Genomic DNA, 22,769 nt, shown 5'->3' with positions numbered 1-22,769 from the left:
GTGCCTTTCTTGTATCAAATAGTCCCTTCAAATAAATTTTAGTAAAAGCTGGAGATTTTGCAACTTTTTGTCACAGAATTCCTGCATTTTGTAAACAATGCAAGACCTTCTATCTTCAGAAATGCAATATTAAAGGTTCGCTGGCTTCAATGGCTGGTACCTAGACACAGCACACACCCATCCTTTGTATGCTTTCTATTTCCTGCTCTTGTTAAGATGAAAGAAATGTGAGACATTTTCAGTCTCTACACTTTCACTCTAAAATTCCACTTGGGTTTAATTTTCAAAGTGTCCTGCATTAGCTGTTACTGTAATTTTATATTTATCTTTATATTTATTGTTAAGGTTCTGCAAATCCAAAGAGAATTAGTATTTCTCTATTTCTCTCCCAGGAAAGATACAGCCTGCCCCTTACACCAGCAGTTTTACTTTTGGCACAGTTAGTGAATGAATATTCACAATCATCATAGATATTCCAACTGAATAGGAAATTCAGTGTCACACTTGACATTATTTTGAATGAGAAGAATATGCAAGAAGTCTTTGATTCTTATTATGCTCAGGAAAAACAGGAAGTTTTTTCTTAAAGTACAGCCAAAAAATGGACTATTGCTTCTTCTGTGGCTGGGTTTTGTTCACAAATGTTTTCCCTCCAAATAATACCCATCTTCCTGTGTTCACATTTGTATACAAGCAAAAAACACCCACTAAAGAGATCCAAGCAGCCTTACAAAGTGTTCTGGCCTCTTTTTGTGGGGAGGTGGTAGGGGTGCTTCAAGGGGAGCCTGGTTTGTGTCTGTGTGCACACATGAATGGAAAAGGTTTTAAACACTACAGATTTGGCTTCTTCTACACTGATCCAAAACCAAGTTTAGCTGTTAATTACATTTATACTAAATAAAGGCCATTGGTCATGCTCATCTCATTTAACATCTCATTTAATTTCACTCCACCTCCACCATCATTCCTGCACAGAAGGGCCCTTGCACTGTTACTGCCCAGGTATCCTGGGTGTGCCTCCAACACAACTGCAACATTCTTGGAATTTTAATACTGCTTTGGAGATACTTAAATTGCTGTAATGTTTATCCTTTAGCTGCCAATAAAGTTCCACAACAATTTTTTCCCAACCAAAATATTAATTTTAATATAATTCAGAGTTTACACATCAAAATGTCTCAAAAAGTTGATGGGGAAAAAAAAATCAGAAAGGCTTTACTTGTTTACACAGAAACTGAATTTTAGACTGAGAGTTGCAGAATAAACCTTGGATTTAGGGCCCCTTAAACTCACAGTCATTCCTAAGTTTCCCCATCTCTCCCACTGTGTTTTTAGAAAGTCTCCATCTTTTGATTTAGTTGTCCCAGGCCCTGTTAAACTATAACCATAAAATATGAGTTTTACAATATGCTGTATTTTGTAAACCTTGAAGTAACTTTTGAAAAGCCAAAAAAAAAAAAAAAAAATCAAAAACCCCAAAACCACCAAAGACACTGTGTTCAAACAACATGGTCAAGTGACTGTTAGAGGTATGAAATTACCGTGCAAAAAGCTGAAGTCGTGCCCAAACAAGAACAGAATCACCACCTTTGGCACACTCAGCATAAAAACATGACAACAATAGCCAAAAATATTTAAGAAACAACTTGCTAAAAGGCATAAGAGCTAATACCAAATCCTTCCTGAAGAGGCAAAAGCAGGAAGCCTCCCAGCAGCTACAGGACCAATAGAAGAACGAAAATTTCTTCAAATAATACACAAGCATTGAAAAAAAGCTGCAGGAACTTGGGATTACTTTTGAGTACTTGTGTGGTGACATCTTTCCCCAGCCTGCTTTTTTTCTAATGAGGCAGGTACTTAAAGACACTGAAGCTTCAATTGGAGGATTTTAGAACAAAATTAATAAAAATTGAAGAATAAAGCCTGCTGTATTATTAACTGTGGAACTTAAACTAAAACTTTTTCCAAGGAAGTTTCTACAAAGGTAATCACAGAATAAAACTATTCCCAGCAAAACTAAAATATTATTATTAAAAATAAAAAATATTCTATTCTCAGTGATCACTAAAAAGATATTTAAAAGTGTAAACCAGCACAAAAGAGAAACCTTTCATTTCCTGAAGAATTACTCACCTAAAATTACCTGGTTTAACACACACTTATACCAAATAATTTTGAGGATACTTTTGATAAAGCTTGTGGGGAATTAGAGTTTAACTTTTTATTCAAATTTTATTTTAATTCCAAATGTGATTTGATGAGTCAGCTATTCTCTGAAGTCATGTAACAATAAACATTAAACATTACTCAATGCCCACAGCAACCACTGTCTAATTTTATTCTTTTTTTTTCTTCTCCCCACAAAACGGAAAAAATTCCCTGTAAAAACTATTAGATTTGTGCCAAATTCATGACTCAAAGAAAAATTAAAATAAATAGACACGTGAAATTAAAACAGCAAAATGCTATATTGTGAAAACCACAGAAATTTAAACTGATTGTAGGTTTCTCTTATGTACATCTTTTAAATGCATTTATGTACAGGTGTAAATGTCTGAATGTAAAATGAAACATAAAATGAATGTGCGTGTACACAGTTTATATATAACATGAAAGTTGTATTTGTTGCTGATTTAAAAAAAACATGTTAAGACAAAACCTGTTTGGAAACCTCCAAGAAGGGGGTAAAATCACTATTACAAATGCAGTCTAGTCTGGGTTTAGTTACATCAAGGGACAGTGGTGATATTCTGTTAAGAATATAATTTTGGAGCTTTCTAAACCAAGGCATCTTCTAGAATTCAGACAGTACATTTATTTTCCAAATATTTAACAATGATGTATCTTAATGCATTATTCTCTTCCTTGGCCATGGCAGTTTCACCTGAATATTTGCAGATGTTCATGCCCCCATTCCCATGTCTTGTTGAGATCCAGCCAAGCTGCAAGTTTCATTCTTTCAACTTTTCCTACAACTTAATTTTCCATCCCTTTACTCCTTAATTAAATTCATGGCTCACATCGTTGGATGTTCATATTTTAAACAAGAGTCAGGCATCAATACATTTTAGAACTGCACTAAACATAAAGTACATTATAAAATAAAACATTATGAGCTTCTGAAATGGAAAAAAGAATGGTATTGATTACAGAGGAGTTCTCACTTCCTGTAAACATTTCTATCTCACTCTCTCTCACAGACATACACATACTTTAAAGGAAAACCAGAAACAAGAGTTTAATTAAACACCACTAGTCTGAATTTCAAATCCATGAACGAACAGATGGCCACACTTCACAATCCAGCAGCAGGCCACTCCAATTAACTGGGACTGGGATCAGGGTAATGTCATGGAAGCCAGAAGTTTTGAACCAAAAAAAAACCCATATATGTGTATTTGTGACAGTTGTAAACAGTATAACATTGAACTATTTAGGATTATACAAAAGTGGTACCAGCAAAAAAAGAGGAAGCTGACATTTCAGACTATTATTAAATCTAATCATCTCCTGTGAGGGCACCAGGATGCTTGTCAGTGCTCACATGGACTTCAAATCCAGCTGACTTTGTAAAGAACAGCATTAAAAAAGTAACTAAAGCTGTCCACTTCAGCTCTTCCACAAACAATCTCTACTATTGGACTTGTGCTCACTTATTAATTAAAACATGGTGCCCAAATACTTAAATCGATTTGGTTACTCAGTAAGCATCTATTAAACTAAAATCAGTGTGGTGTCCCTTGAGTAAAAATGTCTTCTGACACTGCTGGGTTCAGTAAAACCATCCCCTGAGTAAGCACCAAAAAGGACATCTGCTTTTACTGACATCAAACTTAAGGCTGAGCATCTACACCAGTTTTCAACAGTGCAAGGCAGACATGAATACAGAGGAAATAAAAGCAATACAGGATATTCCTGATGCCTCTATCAAATTTTAAATCTGTCACCTTGCTCCCCCCACTGTTTCTATAGCAGGACTCCAGCTCTGCACTGCCCATGGGATACAGCTGGCATTACCCAAATCTGAACTCTGTAGATTTTCTTCACCTGCCCCTACACTGGATGCTGATAACTCTGACCCCTGAGCAGTGGCAATACCACAAATTTTGCAAGCTGACATAAGCACTTATGAACAAGTGTTACAAGTAGTTTTTCTGATTGAGGCTGTTGACAAAACAAGTGGAAGGAACAAAAAAGGAAAAGCAACTCCTACATAATTTCACCTTAACACTTTAGTGTTGTGCAAGGCATCAAATAGACACAATATTTTTGTGTATCAAGGACCCTGAGCTTTCCAAAGACAACAGAAGTTCTCCTAATTCTTACATCACTTTGACAATTGCTGAATAAATATTTCCTGATACACTTATTCCAGTATTTTGGTTTTGCCTTTTCCCTTTCCTTTCAGAAGGAAAAGAGAGATGAAGAAAAAATTCACTTAAATACTCATCTGAAATAGTAATTAAATATTTTTGAGGAAAAAATGCTGCATGTAGCATTTCTATATCAAAGGACCCTCTGATTATCTCAGTCCTTTACACAAGGCTTCCATTCCCAGAGGTATTCTGCATTTAATACAATATTGGACTAATAAGCACTTCTTCACAGGAGAACAGGTTCCCTAATACTTAACAAATCCAGCACATCCTTTCAGTGCAACACAAAACAGGATAAAAATTCCCATGGTTGCTAATTAAATAAAAAGGGCAATAAAAGCAACCAACAAGAGATTTAAATACAATACTGACAGTAATAAATTATTCAAATTAAATGAAACAAATAAATAAATGATACAAATTTAGAATATAGTCTGGAAATTATGTTGGTATTTTGAATTTATAAACTAGTTACAGAGGAAGATAGTAACTTCATTAAATATTTATAAAAGTAGTAAATACCTGAAGTACTCACAGCAGTGGAATAAGGGTTATGAGCTCCTGTGTTTTCAGCCCAGCAGCCACAACCATAAAGAGCTGCCTAAGGAAAGAAGCACATTGTGCATAAAATTTAAGTGTGTGAGATTTTTCCTTTATTCCCTTTCCTTAAAAAAATACAAAAATAACCTCAAACCAACAACAATAACAAAGAAAGAAACCCAAGAAAAATGCAAGTATTAGTACAAAAGATTAATAAGAATATCATAACCATATTGTCATTCCACTCCATTTTGCTACATCCTTTTACTGTTCTTGAGATCTGAGTGTTTGTCATAGATACAAAATTCTAGCCTAGCTTAACAGAAAATGAGGGTAAAGATATAACCCTGCTCATATAAAGTCTCTTTCACTCTGCTATTCAAAAAACAAACAAACAAAAAATCTTAACTACATTTCAATAGAGAACTGCTTTTTGGACAGTGGAAAGTGTCAACAAAAAAACACAGCTGTACAGCAATGGAATACAAAATTTCTGGTGCACCTCAAAACCCCCTAACAACAATAAGGTGAAACATTATTATTATTATTATTATTGTTATTATTAACATTAACAATAAATACAACTACACATAATTTATAATCATAATTATGTATAACACATCATAAATACCTGATATGTTCTTTTATTACTTCTGTTATTTTCTCCAATTCACAAGATAATTTAAAAATTAATTGGGACAGCTTCCCTAAATACTGAGAGAAATCTTTTTTCAAGACTCTGAGCATTTAAGAGACCATTTAAGGATATATTTACGCCCAAGAAATTAACTTAGTGATATCTGAGTCAAATTGTAACTAACTACAGAACATCTTCCCAATCACAGTTTTATTACACTGATGAAGGACACTAAAACCACTTGCAAATCAAGGCAGTGAAAATGCCTTCAGCATTTAACAGGAAGGAAGAGAGAACAGAAATTTGCCGTCACAGCTCTTGCTTTACACTACACCTGTTAGTGACACTGAACAATCATTCCCAATCAAAAAAAAAATTTAAAAATGTACAATGATCACCTGACCAACTCTTCCAGGGTGCTTCAGTGCTAAACCTCCACTGGAGACAGCAGCAGCCACATTTCCTTCTTGGTCAACAACAACTGCACCAACTGTATCCAAGGTTCCTGAGTCATTCTCCTGCAGGGCACACAAACAGAGAAAAAAATCTAGCAAAAATAGTATATTAAAGTCAGATCATACTCCTTAGGAGTGTGCAAGTGAGAGCCTAGCAACCAAATGGATTTGTTATCATGCACCTGTACCCACTGCCAAAAATCTTCCCAAAATGCTGCTTTGCCTCAGACAGGACCTTAATAAAATTTCTCCAGTAGCAAGAAGGTAATACACATCTCAGAACTGATCCAATGCTTAGATCACCTGCTTTTACTCACAGAAGTGCCAGAAGTCATTTTTTCTTAGTGGTTGCCACTTGTCCACTAAGAAATGAATCAGCAACTGATGCCACATCAAAAGGCCTCTCCTAAAAGGCCTGAAAAAGCATTTTCAGAGGCTCTGATCTTTGAAGATGTGTGATTTAAAAAAAATGCAATTTAAAAAAAAAAAATCAAAACAACAACAACCAACCTCCCCCTCCCCTAAAAAACCTCCAAACCATCACTAGAAAAAACCAAGCAGCTGTTTACCATGTAAAGAGAAAATACTGATATTCTGAGCAAGACAATAAATAGAAGAAGCCTCAAGAAAAAAATCTCCCCTAGGCCAGATTCCTTCTGCCAGACTTGTTCTCAGCTCAGGAATCTTTGCTGAGTAAAGCAATTTTACCCTTTGTTCCTGTAACTAGAAAAGTTACTTCCATGACTCCTGAGGTAGATTTACTCCCCCAGGAGCAGGGGTTTTCCTTTATATCCTTCCCCCACTCCTTAATGTACCACACTAAGTCCCTCTTACAGAAGGAACAGTTTTCCCCTCTCTGCAGAACCCAGGGGAAGGCACTCACACCTCATGCTCCACCACACACAGAGCATGCAGTGTACAGAAATTAAACCAAATAAACAGAATTGATCCATCATCCATCATGTACTCCAAAGATGCACATTGGTGCTGCACAAGCCTCAAGCCTCTTACACAGACTTACCCAGGGAAATAATGCCAAAGATTATTAAGTTTTTCATATAAATATGAATTTTCTGGACTAGAATTCAGAAGGAGTTAAGAAAAAAAAAAAACACCAGTCAACTTCAAATTATCAAGTTCCCATCATCAATTAAAATTCCCTTGGGCATACTATGTCACTTCTCAAGCATGGTTTCTAGTACTGCAATGCTGATGATACCCTGGCCACACTTAATTTAAGAGAAAACACTTGGGTTAATTCTGTGTCAGTCTCAAAAGGAAAATATGCAGTACAGTCAGTCTCAAAAGGAAAAATATGTTCTACAGTACTTTTCAAGCAACTGGAACTCATAGGCAGAAGTTGCATCTTTGGATTTCACCCAGAGAAACAAGTTTCTTCTCTGCACCTACACCTGGATCTTCCCTGGCAAGTTCTGCACTCAGATGCTGGCACTGACCACACTCAATATTAAACCAAATTATGTCCCAACAACAAAACACAGTAACTGCTTAAAGACTGACAGGGGTGAGAAGCTAGAAATCCACAGTTTCAACTGGTAGTGGGAAGAAGGGTAAGCTGAAAAACAGAGGAAGGAAGGATCAGGAAGGGTAGGAAAAGTAGAAACAAAAGGATTATGGGAGCAAAGAGGATAAGAAAAGAGCCAGCTCCCTTCCAAGTTCTAAAGATGAAAGAAAATTAAGGAACCCTTTTTTAACATCTCATGTGCAAGTGTATTTTCCAGCTCCCAGGACTCCCAGACACAGCCTGAGCTAAAACAAACCCAGCTCAAACAATACTACTCAGGGGATTGAAAAGACCTTAACCAGCAGAGCAGGCTGCTCATGGGAAGTGCAGATTCCCATGCTTGGAGGTCTCCACAACCAGACCACAAAACTCTTCCCAACATGAATTCTCTTATGATTTCTCTGTACAGTACTATGATACAGGTGCTGCTATCTACATCCCTGCCCTCTTATATTAAAGAATTTGATAATAATATACATATAATTCATTATATATATAATATATATGTATATTAATAATATGCATATAATTGATTATACATATAAATTATATATATCAATTCTATAGACAATTGATTATATATAATAATTGATTGATAATATACACATAATTTATTGATATATATCATAATATACATATAATTGATTATATATTATAAAATATGTTTATCTATTATATATGTTTATACATTTTATATATACATAATATATTTATTTATTATATATATGTATATATGTTATAATATATACCAAATATATATTTGATGTATATTTGGTATATATTATATAAAACATACATATCCATTAAAAATTTCCTCTTTTGTCAAATAAAATTATACCCACAACAAAAAACTTAATTAATAGACAGCTACAGATATAAAAACCTAGCTTATCAAAGTTTGTTTAAATGAGGCAATTTTGAGGCTGGACATCTTTTCTAAGGGAAGCATTGCTAAGGGAAGGTTGAGTTGGCCCACATATCCTTCTGAGGAAATCTGTATCGCTGAAGCAAATTAATTCTGTATTTTTCTTCTCAGTAATATAGGTTTGGGGTGGGGGGAAACAGGACTGGTTTGTGATTTAAAAAAAGTCACTGATATATAGGTGATGCTGTATTTTCCTTATTCAGCAAACTGAAAATCAGCCATGTTCTATTACCCATCCAATGGGAAAAAAAACATTGTCAGCATCTTCTACATTCATGAACTGTATTGGCAACCCTGATTTCTGGACTAAAATTAAGAGTTCATCACAATTTAGCAAAGGAACTTTCTGTACATCTCCCTGTGGAAAAGCATTGTGTGCCTGAGGAGTCACTGCAAGGCTGCACCTGCTGAGAAGCCTTTCAGTGTCACACATTTCATCTCTCCACATCACATCAATGTTGAAAAGCAGAGAATCCTGTTAAGCTAGGGTCAGGACAATAAAAACATATTCAGAAAATATTAGAAAGAACGATTTAGAAAGTATGATAAATACTACAATTCACAAAGTCTAAAATAAGACCAAACTTTATACAGGTCCAATAGGGTCTAAACAAGATCCAGCCTGCTTGTCCTTACCTTTCTATTGATTGATTTACTTAGCCACCTAAATTTTAAAATTTTGCAGGTTCCAAAGGAAACTTGGTGATATCTGTTACCAAATTCTGTATCTGAGTTCAGTTACTAAATTATACTTGTCCGCTGCAAAAGCGGTTTGGGACTTGAACAATGCAGTATTGCAACCTAAATATAATCTATTATGTAGTTAATGTTTTGCATGGAAAAAACTGAAAGTCAGTGTTAGAAGTCAAACCTCACATTACTTAATTTGCACCTTGCCAACAGGAAAGGAAATTAATGTATTAAACCATGGTCCAAATACTCAGAATTTGCTAAGAACATGCACACAAAACTGAAAGATGCTCATCTGCACAAATGCAGAGTCCTAGCAAGCATTTTTAAAATACCCTCCTTCCCTCCTGCACATTAAAAAATTTAAAATATTCATCACTACAAGCCCCTAAGGAAGCAATTAGCAGATTAGGAGAGCTCTACCCAGTGCCCACTGAAAGATTCTGCACACAAGGCCTTCTCCCTCTCCACCTGAGATAGTTTTGAAATGCCATGGAAAGTAATTACCACTAAATCTCATCTCTGAGTAAAACTGACAAAACACAAAATTAACCACATTGAAGCAACTAACATTTATATGCTATTACCCAACTATCTAATTATGCAAAGCCTGATGAACAATCCCAGCCTTCCCAGTTTAACAGTTATTTGGTGTGTAAAAAAAGAGCATTTTGTTTGATTCTCATGTGCAAGATAAGGAAATTAATCTATACTGTATTTCCACAGATAAACCCAAAACTAAACAAAAAAACTAAACTAGAATGAGTGAAAATTATTTAGGTTCCTTTTGCCATATTAAATGGATTTTGAAGCATACCTTTGAAAACTGTAAGGTTTTATTATCAATGATCATTTGCATACAAATGTGAGATGGAACATTTATTTCTTTTTTTTAAGGAAATTCCCAAACTGCAAGCCTAAATAAGACAGACACTAGGATTGCCATAGTTGACTGCTACACTTACAATTACCTGCACATAGACAAAAATATTTTCTAAATCTGTTCAGTCTTAATACAGTAACAGAAGCACATGGAACTGTTGATTCCATGCATATTGCATAATTCCAACTGGTGTACACATATGTCAGTACCTATGTTGAACTAGATAAAAACCAAGCCAGTTTTATTAAAACTCAACCTAAATAATGTCATTTATAGAGTTAAATAACTAGGCTATAAAATAATAACTTACAAACACCAATTTGTTCCAAAAAATCATGTGTATTAGGGGTTCTTAGTGTCACTTAATCCAAGAAGAGGACAACTTCTTACAGATAAGCTGAGATCACTTGTAAAAGTGATCTAATTTTTAAACATGTATTTTTGTTTTTAAACCTGTATTTTTCTTTTCAATAGCAAAAGACAAATAAAATTAGGGTTTCCAGCCAAAATCTGCTAAGCTATTTTCAACAACAATTTCCTCTGGTAAAAGACAGACTAACAGTAAGCTGACAAATATTTACTTCTGATATTTACTGGTGCTTGAGGGAAGAATTTGAGAATGGCATCTGGCTGAAAGAACACATCATAGACACCCCCCCCATGAGAATGTTTAGTTAATTTTTGTTTGTGTGTGAGTTATTTCTTAGCTAAGTAAATCAGTAAGACTCTGCAACTTGAAAAAGACAAAAGTTTTACACCTTTGAAATTTGGTGAAGTTATAAATGGATCTTCCTGTACGCAAATGCATAACCCTCTGCAAATGCTACACTGGGTGAACAAAGAAAAACACAGAAAAAACTCCATTTATCAAGAAATAAAACTCCTTTAGTAAGTTACACTGCCAAGTTTTTCCATACAAACTTGGACAAATTTAAACAGCCTCATTCTTTTTAAGGTTGGTATCATCACATTTTTATTGAAAACTAATTTTTAAACCTGTATTTTTCTTTTTAGCTGGTGATATTTATCAGTAGCTCAAACTTCCAAGTAATTTCAGTCTGTTTTGGTCACAATACTATCTCTTCACACTGGCCTATTAGTTCTGATCCCATTCAACTGCACCTTGGTTAAAACATCTTTTCTACCTTGCTCTCCCCACAGCCTGCAGCACTGACAGAGGCACACAGGCTCAGCTGCAGCACAGAGTTGAAGTGGGTGAGTCAAACCAGAAAATAAACCAGCTCTGAAATCCTGCTGAAATGAATGGTCTGCAGCTCCAGAGAAGCATAGCTGGTAAAGTTACAGGGGTATTTATCAATTAAAATAACTTTGACAACATTAACTTCCAATTACTCAAGTATTTAAAGGGTTTTAAACCAGTTATTTTAAAACCATTTATGAGAGCACAGCTTTGACAACTTGAGTTGTAGGGCAACAAATCACAAGCCTCATCCTTGCTAAATGACTTTTTTCTACTAGTTTGGGGAGATATATTCTATTTCTTTTTTTCTTTTAGAATTTGATTTTTCATTTCTATTTCATTTGGAAAAACTACTTAGAAAACCTTACTTCTGCCTGTAAGGCTGCAATTGCCCTACACTCCTTGGATAGCAGGAGAATCCCATATTGAGAGCATGGGTTGGTTTTCATCCCTGCTCCATGGACAGGATGTGCCCAGACAGCTGACAAAACCTGTTGTTACTGGATTACTCACCAGGGAGAAGAGCTCTATGTGATCACCTCCTTTACCTACCACCACTGGCAATCTCCCACAAGCTCTGCACAGGACTCTGGAGCCCTTGAAATTTCAAACTGCAGGTTGGTAAGCTCATGCATTGGCATATGTTTCAAGCATTGACTCGCCCCTTACTACATGCACAGCAAAACTGCACAGGGACCCCTCCTCTCCCCAGGCACACTTTCACACTCGCAGGCTCTCAAGGAGGGAACTGAAATCCTGGCAACAGGAAAAGTTCCAGAATGAACAACTAACTTCCATGGCTCCCCCATCCTTAGTTTCTTCACAAATCTTAAATACTTAAAAAAAATTAAAATTAGTCCCTTGCTAAAGAAAACATCTTATCTAAGAACACAGATGCAAATTGCCTAATTTATCACTATTTGCCTTTGCAGACTACAGAGAATACACTTCTGCTAACAATTCTCTGGGATTTTAACCTTATTTAGATCAATATATGTAACTATGCAGTGACCAGACAGCAATGCCCAATCCAAAGGCCCACAGGCCCCAAATAAAGCACAGGCATTGAATTTAATGACCCATACTTTGATACTCAACATCAAACACAAATACCGTGAATGACACTCACAGTTTACCAAAGCTCTACATTTAAACTATGAATGAGGGGAACAGAGGGAATCCCTGGTAGTTTTGTAGCACAGGTAATATGGACCAGGTCAATGCCAGATGCATGCACAGATGCACATGTTTACCTACCTGATATTTCAAATTTCACCAATTCCAGTTCCACAATGCAGTGTGCTCAGGAGACATTAAAAAGTGGGAAACAGTGACAGAGATCCCAAGCTAAAGAAAATGTTTTGGTAAATAATTATCTCTTTGTATTTACATTTGTTGTATTTCCAGTTCAAAATGAGCAAAATATTTTTCTTAGCACAAGCAAGATATAAAGCGAGGGTTTGGTTTCCAAATAGCAAGGCAGAAAGTTTTAACTGCACTAAGTTTTCATTATATCATCTAAACACTAGGATGGACAAGGAGAACAGGCTTCTGAGGCTACATCAGTCTCGTAAGACATGAAGTTTATTAGCAGTCAGCTGTAAGTTTAGGACAACACAAGAATTTGAAACAAGAGCTAACCTTTTCATTTGATTGTCTTCTTTTCTTTAGTTGAATGAGATCTGTTTCCACCTTTTCGGCCAACTCCAGCTTCCTCTTGTTCCTCTTAAAAGCTGCTAAACTAAACCCTATAAAAATAGTTCAAAAGCATGTAACTAAGTAAAATTTACTTATTTGAAGCAAATATTGATAAGTTGACATTTTGAAGGATACATCCCCCACTTCTTTACTGATGCAAAAATGCATCAATAAAAAGCCAAAAACTAAGTATTCAAGTTTCAGTACAAGTTGTTCACATCTTTTCCTAAAAGTTCTACTATTGTTCAGCAAAAGTGATGAGTAAAATATCTGGTAGAAACACAGCATGAACACATGGAAGCTGGTCTAAACATCTTTGGCAATGAAGCAGCACTGCACAGAAGAGAACAGAGTAAGTGTCTTGTGTTAAAATTGTTTTTGACTGCTGACAAGTAAATAGATACCATGTGAGCTCATTCTGATAGCCATGAAATTAGGTTACTATTTTATTACCTTAATCACATATCTGTATGTTTACCCATATATTTCAAGCCACACACAAGTCTAGCAGTAGTTTATGCTCCATAATCCAACACAGTCTAAAGACCACCTAGGTCTCAAGAAGACAAACATCTACTTTTCTCATCTAAGCCCTACAGTCAGAAAGGAAGTGCTCTCTGAAGTGGACTAAAAAATAAAATTGTTATGCTTAAGAGACCAAAATTACATGTTCCCATTTTAGAAGTTTCATTTCATGAACAAATTGCAGATATTGACATATTTAGTTTAAATTAGTTTTGACTCAATATCATCCCCAGGCTGTTTTAACATCCTCTGTAAAATGTAAAGGTGTGGAGAAAATGTCTTTTGTCACTTGTTTAACCACACAAAATCAAGCTATTGGGAGAACAGAGCAATTTGAATCTTACTTATACAAGTAAGTCACAAATTCAATGGAAACTAAAAAGCACAGGTTTTTCTATAAACTTCATTTTAAATGAAATTCTGAACCTAGTTACGACACTATTATTCAGAAGACTGGAACAGTTACATGAAGTCTAGTAATAAGCTCAATATTGCAGAGCCAATGGAACTCAGAGCTTTCATTTACAATTCTCACAAAGTACACAGACAGTGAGCATTTTACTTTGAAACTTCTCCACACAGGTGTCAAATTCACCTAGTGAACTCTCTTTTAATCATGTTTTTAAGCACATAAAACTGGACCTTAATGTACACACAGCTAGTTATAGTTAGTTCAAGTATATAACTCAGAAAGTAGTGAGAAAGCTGGCATTTCTCCCCAAAAACCTAATGAATACCAGTTCTTTAAAGATGTAAACTCATATTAATCAGCCATCACCAAGAAAGTAATTCATTCTACTATATAGGGCTGATTAATGCAGACAACACATTTCTATGTTTGAAATGAGGATGAAGAGGTAAAACCTGAATACTTGATAAGAGGGAGCAGACAAAGAACCATTTTAGTCAAATACTAATTGGCAGTAGGAAGAAACAAACTAAAAATCTCTCACAGATCAAGAACTTTGAAAACAGAAGTGCCCCAAAAGAAATTAAGCCAGCAGATTGTTCTTAAGAGAATTTTTAAACAGGAGAACTTGTAAGTTGACACAAGTTCACCAAGCACAGCAAATACCTATGGGCAGAGCCATTTGGGGTGAGTAAGAATGGTGCTGGCCTTGGTGTTCCTCAAAAGCAGGATAAATATGCCTAAACATGTTACCTGCTGCTGCCACTGCCTCCTGCCAAGCTGGGAAAACATGGACCTAGAGAGGCAAAAGGGTGCAGGAGCCCACACATGCAAACTTGAACAGGTTCCTTGTACCTCAGAGCCCAAAGCCAGCAGTGTCCTGAAACCTCCTGCAGTATTTGCATCTTCAGCAGCTCAAACACAGGCACAAAAATCTCATCAAATGCACACAACACATGGACTAGCTCCAAGCTGCCCTGCCAGCTGCACTGAGTGTTGCTATATGGCCTCTCAGCATCTCCACCTTGGTAGCATATTTATCCTGCCATTTTCCCACAACACACAAAATTCTCCAAGCTTTAGAGATGTTTCATTCACTTAAGACTGCAATGTCTAGCTAAGCAACTAATTTTCAGAGGTTACCCTACGCCTTAAGATAGTTTGTATTTTCAAAACAGGAAAAAACCTGAAGACTTATTCTGAGTGATCTGAATGTTAACAGTAACTTCTCATCTGCATTGTTAATTCAAAGTGGTATCACTAAGTTGAGAAATATGGGGTAGAAAAAACATCATTATGAATAAAGTACACATCTCTTGGGTCATGTCAGACAGACAGATGAAGACATCTTTCTAGCAGCACTTAATGATGTAGCTTGGAAGAGATATTAGGAGGTTGTGGAGTCCAACCTCCAAAGAAACTCAAATCCAGTTTAAAAGGATTTGTCAGATTCTGAGTATTTTCAACAATGAAGATTTCACAACTCCTCTGGGCCTCTGCATCATTATTTGATCAATCTCAGGTTTAAGTAAATAAGGTATTAATTCATACTCTTCAGTTTTGTTCCATTTACCATGAAATCTCATACCTTTCATACCTGTGAGGGAAAGTTAGTCTAGTCAGACATCCAAAGAAGGGAAATTCTTGTGCTCAGGCTACATTGAACTTCAAAATAGTTATTAGGATTAATTTTTACATCAAAGGTGAAGGTTTTGTTTTAGCAAGGATTCATGAATAACAGCCTTTCATTATTTAAGGAAAATAATTAGTAGCAGTAATTATCAATTTCTCTTAGCAGGACAAGCCAGCTAATACCTTCAAAGTGACCAAATAGCCATGAAATAAAGGACCAGGTTACAACTCAAAACCTGGCAATTTTTTCCTCTGATAGTTTTATGTCCAACTTCAGTTTAAAAGAAGTCTTGACTCTTACTTGAATCTTAAATTTAGGGTTTTTTTTTCTCCCCAGAATAAGGGAATAAAGAATAAGCAAGTGACAGGCTGCCTACCCTCAGTTTATTCCTGCCTTTGTGATGTTCTGTCTATGTAAAACCACTACAAATGCCATTAAAATGAACAGTACTCTCACTGCTTCATCTTGGTCTGCTAGGGACAAAAGAAACTGAGGAACACAAGCGAGCTCCAAACTACACACATGAAAGATGAAACCAGAGTTTCCTGAAAACACCCTCAAAGTTTGGTCCTTGACAAAGAACACACTAAAACATCAAATTAAAACATTCCATGAACTAAAATACAATCCAGGATTCAAGCATGCTTGGTTAACAACACACACAACATGGAAAAACAACCCACAGAAAATTTTCTTTGCAAATAAGTGCTACAGACAGAAAGAAAACACCTACACACAATTTGAGTTCATAATTCACATTAAATCTAAAACAAAACCTCAACTTTGTGGTGCAAGGACACTACAAAATTTCATTTGTCCTTAATGACAGTATAAAAACCACTCTCACCTTCTCCAACCAGACAGTGCATTCCAAGCTTGAGAAAAGGAAAGGGTCACAACAGAGTGATGAAGACAGGAATGTTTTCCTAAAACAAATGCAATATAGCTACATCAGCCTGATGTTGCCTGGGTCAAGGAGGAAGAGAAGAGCAAGAGAACCAAAGCTTACTGACTGGGGAGAAAGCTAGGAAGAGGGGTAAGGGAGCTGAATGAGCTTGAAGAAGTTTTGGGGGTGGTTGTTGTTGGTACTGTTGTTGAAGTCTATGGAAAGGTATTTAGTAAAACGTCCTTTGATTTCGCTCAAGAACTTAAAAGTTTAGATGTAATTCAAAAAAGTACTTTCAGATAAAATCCCTGGCAATTAATACCCTACCCAGTAACAGCATGGGCACTCCACATCATGCCTAGAAGAATTGAGTCTTGGGAGTACAACCAGCCCATCTCTTCTGCTCCCTCATTTATGCACCTACTGGCATAAATAGAACTGCCTCTGAGCTGCTGGGAGAGGAAGGAAAAAAAAATTAAAGCCCCACAGCTTACAAAATTACTGTTCTTGTTTAAAAGTCATTTTATCAGGTCTCATCCAGACTAAAGACTCAATGAGTGACAACTGTAGCATATCAGTACCAAAGTATTATAAATAAATCCAACCTCATTTACAGTATTTACCACACATCTCTGCTCTTCTGGAACAAATAATCTTCAAGGACCTGGAGACACCTTCCTAATCATCCACATTCTCCCTTCAGCCCCCAAGGTACCAACATGAGCAGCCCACATGGACTCTGCAATTTGGTGCAACTGTGCCAGACAGGGGAAGCTCTGGTGGAATATTTGGTCACAGCAGAGCTGAGACAAGTGTGGGGATTGGCCTGGGACAAGGTTCAGTGGGGCTTAGCCTGGGACAAGGTTCAGTGGCTGAGCACAGAACAGTAGAAGAAGCTCCTGCTCAACACCACAGGCCTGCAGGAGAGGTCAGCATTAGTGGATGTGGTATCAGAACATGCACTTGATAATATTTATCTGTAAGTGCAGCAGAAAAGTCTGACAGGCTCATTTGTTCAAAGCTAAGACTGCTGTGGATGTTCAAAAGGTTCTAATGTTCCTGGATACCCCACTGAGAAAAGGCCACAGGATCTCCATTACATAATTAATTAGCCCAAGATTCATCTCCTAAACTATTACTGCTAGACAACAAATACACCTTTTTTACATGCTTTTTTCATCATTATCACCACCTAACAAGGAGATGAGAAAATAATTTTCAGCAAGCAGGTGAGTGGAAGAGATTATTAGTCTCTGACTAATGATGAAGAGATGATGAAGAGATTCATCTGTGCCGCTTGTTTGCCATAAGATTTCCACATTCTTTACCCACAACCTGTACTCTGATCATTCCCTTAACTCCTTCAACCATTATACTATGTACAGGTAAAAATTTCATCAAAAATATTGGCAGTTCTATTAGGTAATGATACAATGCCTAAGTAAATGAAACACAACTGTATTTCCCATTCTACACAGCTCTTCAGAAGTTACTCTCAGTCACCTTTCATAGCCCATTAGAAATGGTTCAGAGAACACAGGCATATGAAAAGCAGAGCTGTCCTACACATGGAGTCCTTGAAACTACTGAATTGTACATACAGACTTAAATATAACACTAAGGGCACCTTTTCATTTGTTTAATATTCGTACAATTGATACACCTCTATCTAGAGGTTAATCCTAGCCCTTATGTACCTTAAACAGGCCCTCAGATGACAGGCTGTTTATCAGAATACAATTAATTTCTTGCCCAAAGTTAATGCAAAACATTTTCACTATAAAGTCAGTGTTTCCTTAAAATCTCCATGCTTTTATAAGCCACGTGTATTCCCTTATTTATTTTCATCAAGGTTGAAAATTTGGAAAATGGCTATGTGAATAACTATATTTTCAAACAGAGAAAGGAAATACATATTTTTAGCACCACTAAATGACAAATCAAGTTCAGGACAATATTCAAACCTTCCTGGTTACAGTGGTGGAACAGCAAGATGGGAACACAAACTCCAAATACCAACCTGAGATCACACACATTACAAATTATTCTGCAACTAAATATTACACAACCTGGAAGTGTTCAGTAATCCTTGCTTAAAATCAAACTATAAACTGAAAATACTACAAAAACCCCAAGAATATTTTCAAATCTTTGAAGGAGAGATAGAGCTCTGACCAATCATATAGCACCCCCTGGCAGACAGTGCTTAGAGTCAGCTGGCAGAAACTTTCTGCAATTTATCTTTCTATTCCATATTAAAAGAGAATGCAACTATTGAAGAAGAGAATTTAAAAGGACTATATTAACAAATGAGTTAACCCACAGAAATTCAAATGATCTTGTGAAGAATTCTGTTGAACAGTTGCTAAAATAAATGACACAAATTCCAACAGGAAGATGAAAATAAATTTCTTTTTAACAAAGCTATTTTAAATGACAGATTAACACCACTTAGGCTTGTGTTGGGACTAAAAGACTACTAGAGATAGCTTCCATGTTGCCATACTCTGACAGAAACAGAAAAATTAATGGGGGGGGAAAAGGCATTTAAAAGCAATTTATTTATTTATTTATTTAAAAATAACCTATCTCTCAGAGCACTACTCTATAGATCTGCTCTTTACAACACAAACTCAGGGTAAACTGCTGCTGGACACAGCATTTCTTACTGCCTCCTGCAAGAATTCTTGTTTTTCATCAAGCAGCTTGGAAGACTTTCATTCAAAGTGCCTTGTGGGCACTTTGGCTCAATCTTTTTCCTGGGTAACTTACAGCCATTCTCCTGGCTGCACTCAGCTGCTCAGATTTCAGAACAAAAAGTGACCCTACTGTCTCCAAGTCCAGGGAAGATTTACATCATGTATTCAGATTACCAAGCTTCCTAACCAAATGTCCAGAACACTTGAGTTTATCTCCAAATCTTTCATCCTCCCCTCAAAAACAAAGGAAACATGGTCTGAGCCACTGACCTGAGCCACTGCCTGAAATTCATAGCACAGTTCCATTAATACAGCAAGTGTTTTTCTCAATACAATAATAATGAAGTAATGAGAGAACTGGGAGTGAGATTTGGGGTTTTGGAGGAGAGGCAGGCAATACTGGTGGTCAGGGAGACACACAGTGTCACTAGAACAGTCTGCCTTACACTCATCCAGAAAAGACTCTCCCTCATTAAAGAATCCAAGCAGCCATAGGATAAAACAGGAATTTCCATGCATGCATACAGTTCGAAAAAAATAAAGTACAAGTAAAGAAATGATCTGTTACAAGTAGAATTTCAAACCAACCCAAAGCAGCCCTGAGTCTATTGAACAAGATGTGATGTTACTGATAACATGAAGTTATTCAAGGTAATTTGAGAATTTGACTGAAGAAGGATTCTGAGTAGGATTCTGACAATGAAGTAGCAGTTTTTATTCAGCAAGTCTCAAAATAATGACAATGAGGTAACTCATAGTTGTAAAGGTTTTTGCAGGTGCTGGAAACTAATATGGGTTCAAAAGGAAACAAACATTTCATGTCAGAAAATGTCACTGTTTACTTCCCATGTATGCAGGAGTCACTAAAATATCCAGAATTTAGACTCTGGAATAATGTAAGGGATAGGGGAAGGAAAGCAAATACTTGCTCTGTTCTTACATTCTTCCTTAAGCATCTTCTTTATGGCTACTCTCGAACTGCAGTTCACAAGTAATGTGGATCCACTGATGCTATTTTTGTTCTTTTATAAGAACAAAACTATATTTTTGTTCTTATATTATTCCCTGAGGTGCCTTCCTTCTCTTTCCCTTGGAAAACTTAACATTGCAAGCAAATGCAAGATGCTTATCTTACACCATGTTATCTTTGTCAAAGAATTTACATCTATTATAGGCTGAGCTGATAATTTCAAATAGAAGTGGTTTGGTTATTCCTAGTGCAGGCACAGATATTGGCAGTTGAGGATGGACCTCAAACTTACGTTGCATATTTAAAGTGTACTTTGGATATTTTTAAGACACTCCAATGTACAGTAATTCAACACTTCTAAACTGTAATTACACCTTAACTCTTGGATCACACTGTCAAAGCAGTCTCTGTAGCACGGGGCAACAAAGCACTGGGATAAGCCTGCATGGACTCTGTACTGGCAGCCTCTAGTTTGGGCGGGGGTTAACAAATCCAGATTCCTTGCAGACTGTGGGCAATACAGACAGATCACATTTCAGGTGTTTGGTTTTTTTGAAAAGCACCTACTTTGTACACTGCAAAGTCACCAGGTTTCTACAAATGGTAGAAATCCCATTTCCTCACACGCTCGACAAACCAAAGAAGACAAAGCATGTGAGCCTTGACAAAACCTTGATGTAATTCAGCAAGTAACATGGTTTAGAACATGCTTCCAGTTTGGTGCTTAGATACTTTGATAGTTCTGAGAGAACTCTGGAGTATGACCACAAAGCAGATTGTGACTCTTTCTTTGATACTGATCCCAGGGAAGCTCCATCCCTGCAAACCAATTCCCCAGCCTTACTGACACCAGCTAGAACATTCTCATCTCATCTCAGGTCCAAGAAAAAGGAGACAGAATAAGACAACTTCAAAAATATATTTTCCATGTGCAGCACAGAGAAGCCAAAACATGCACACAGTTCTCCCTGCCAATATTTACTGCAAGTACACATCTAAATTTGGATTAGAGGCTTTTGGAGGAGATTTGGTTTTTTGTAAATAAGTTACTAAAGATATTTTCCTGATGTTTGGCAATTAGTTCAGTTCTTTCTTTTACAGAGCTATTCAGAAGATACGTGATGTTTACTTAATTTACCCCCAGTTCTCCATGCAAACTTCAGCAAAGCAATGGTAGCAAGCACAATCAAAAAAGTCTCTCTTTTTTTGAAGACAAAACAGGTGACTTCAGATGAGATCTTTGTGGTTGCTTGGAAACAACATCTATTTGATTGTTTCTTAAGCATATCTAACTTTCCCTTCCATGGTAACATTGGATAAATTTATTTTGGCTTCTTAAACGTTACCTGTGAGTTGCCAATTTCTTTTCACTTGTAACAATCCCATTTTCCAATCCCACTGACCAGAGGTCAATGAAGTATAAGATTTACTTAGCTAAGGACTGGAACAGCAATCAGTGTAACATTTTCTGGAACTGATTCTTCAGGTTCTTGTTTACTCTTGCATTGTTTTTTACAAAGGGAAAAAAATCCCAGATGTACTAGCATTAATAACTATACTGCAAAATTCACTTGTCAGTTCTGGTTGTTTCAACTGTTTTATTGCAAATTGTTTTACTAAATAGAAGTATGCTGAATATATTGCAGAGACAAAATGCAAGTAGTGGTCTATTGGAGCAGGATTGTGAAAATCCATTGGCTGGGATTATTTTTCTGATGTTTTCCCAATATAAATTCATAATATGGATTAGGCCAACCAAACTAGCAGTGGCCAACCTTATTTTTAAACTGTAATGTGCATATTTGCTCTGACTTGGGTACATTGTAGCTAGCAAATGTATCATCTAGCAATTAATGTCACAATCAAAACACAATAGTACTAGAAACACTTGAAATTTGTGCATGCAAACAGAATTAATCAAGGCACCTTCTTTGTGAAGTATCTCCCGCATGTAAGTAGCAACTGCTTCCCTAAAAAGGAAAAAAAAAAAAAAAAGAAAAAAAGGCAACCTTCCTCTCCCCAAAAAAAACTTTAAAGCATTTAGTGGTTTTACTCTTTCTAGAGCCACAGAAATAAAGGTGTTCTGCTCAACTCAGCACTAGAGTAGTTCTGCAAATGCTGTTTTGGAAAGCAGCTAGAGCAAAAGTTTCAGTCATGTGGAGCTAGAGATCAAAACTTTCTGTTCAAAATTACATGTGTCATGAATACATGTGAAAATCAGTGCAATCAAATAAAACACTGCCACTGTTTCTGGGGTTACACTTCAGCACTGAGCATCAACAATTCTGAGCTGCAATTGCTACATATTTATCTACATTTAAAATTAGATCCAATAAAAGGCCAAATAAATAATGGAAGCCCTGGGTTTCAACCTCTGATCTAGGGATGGGTCAGGTATTTGAAGGAGCAGTACAGTTTACCATAAAATAAACATTCCTAATCTTCTGTGTTCTCCTTCTTTGGACACTAATTTCTGATTTTTTTCCTGCATAACCTCAACAGGCAGCACAGGGCATGTTCTCACCTAAAACAAACTACAGACTGGTAGTTTTGGCACTTTGCAAAAGGGAAGAGGGCTGAAGAAGAGAAGGAAGAGAACCACATCCTCCTTTCCATGGGTAAGTGCATTCATTTTTAGCCTAGTTCATAGATGATGTATCAATATAACAATCACTTTTTTTTTTTTATTTTAAGACAAGAAGCTTTTCTAAAAAACT

The 22,769-nt window shown here is 36.3% G+C and overlaps 1 protein-coding gene across 2 annotated transcripts in view; it reads right to left on the bottom strand.

The window, feature by feature from the left end:
- TASP1 (taspase 1) overlaps positions 1 to 22,769 on the bottom strand; it is a 76,880-nt gene that overhangs the window by 34,537 nt on the left and 19,574 nt on the right. Inside the window, exons 8-11 of one of the 2 annotated variants that reach the window (XM_059468266.1) lie at positions 12,874 to 12,980; positions 11,746 to 11,829; positions 5,952 to 6,071; positions 4,899 to 4,977 (exon numbers count right to left, since the gene is read on the bottom strand). In XM_059468266.1, the coding sequence (XP_059324249.1) occupies positions 4,899 to 4,977; positions 5,952 to 6,071; positions 11,746 to 11,829; positions 12,874 to 12,980 (390 nt within the window). The remainder of the gene's footprint in view (positions 1 to 4,898; positions 4,978 to 5,951; positions 6,072 to 11,745; positions 11,830 to 12,873; positions 12,981 to 22,769) is intronic. The other variant, XM_059468267.1, reaches the window with a different exon arrangement.

The sequence above is a fragment of the Ammospiza nelsoni genome, chromosome 3, assembly GCF_027579445.1.
Source record: "Ammospiza nelsoni isolate bAmmNel1 chromosome 3, bAmmNel1.pri, whole genome shotgun sequence".
NCBI lineage: Eukaryota > Metazoa > Chordata > Aves > Passeriformes > Passerellidae > Ammospiza > Ammospiza nelsoni.
Note: the sequence above shows the minus strand (reverse complement) of the source record. Positions and strands in the feature narration are given on the sequence as shown.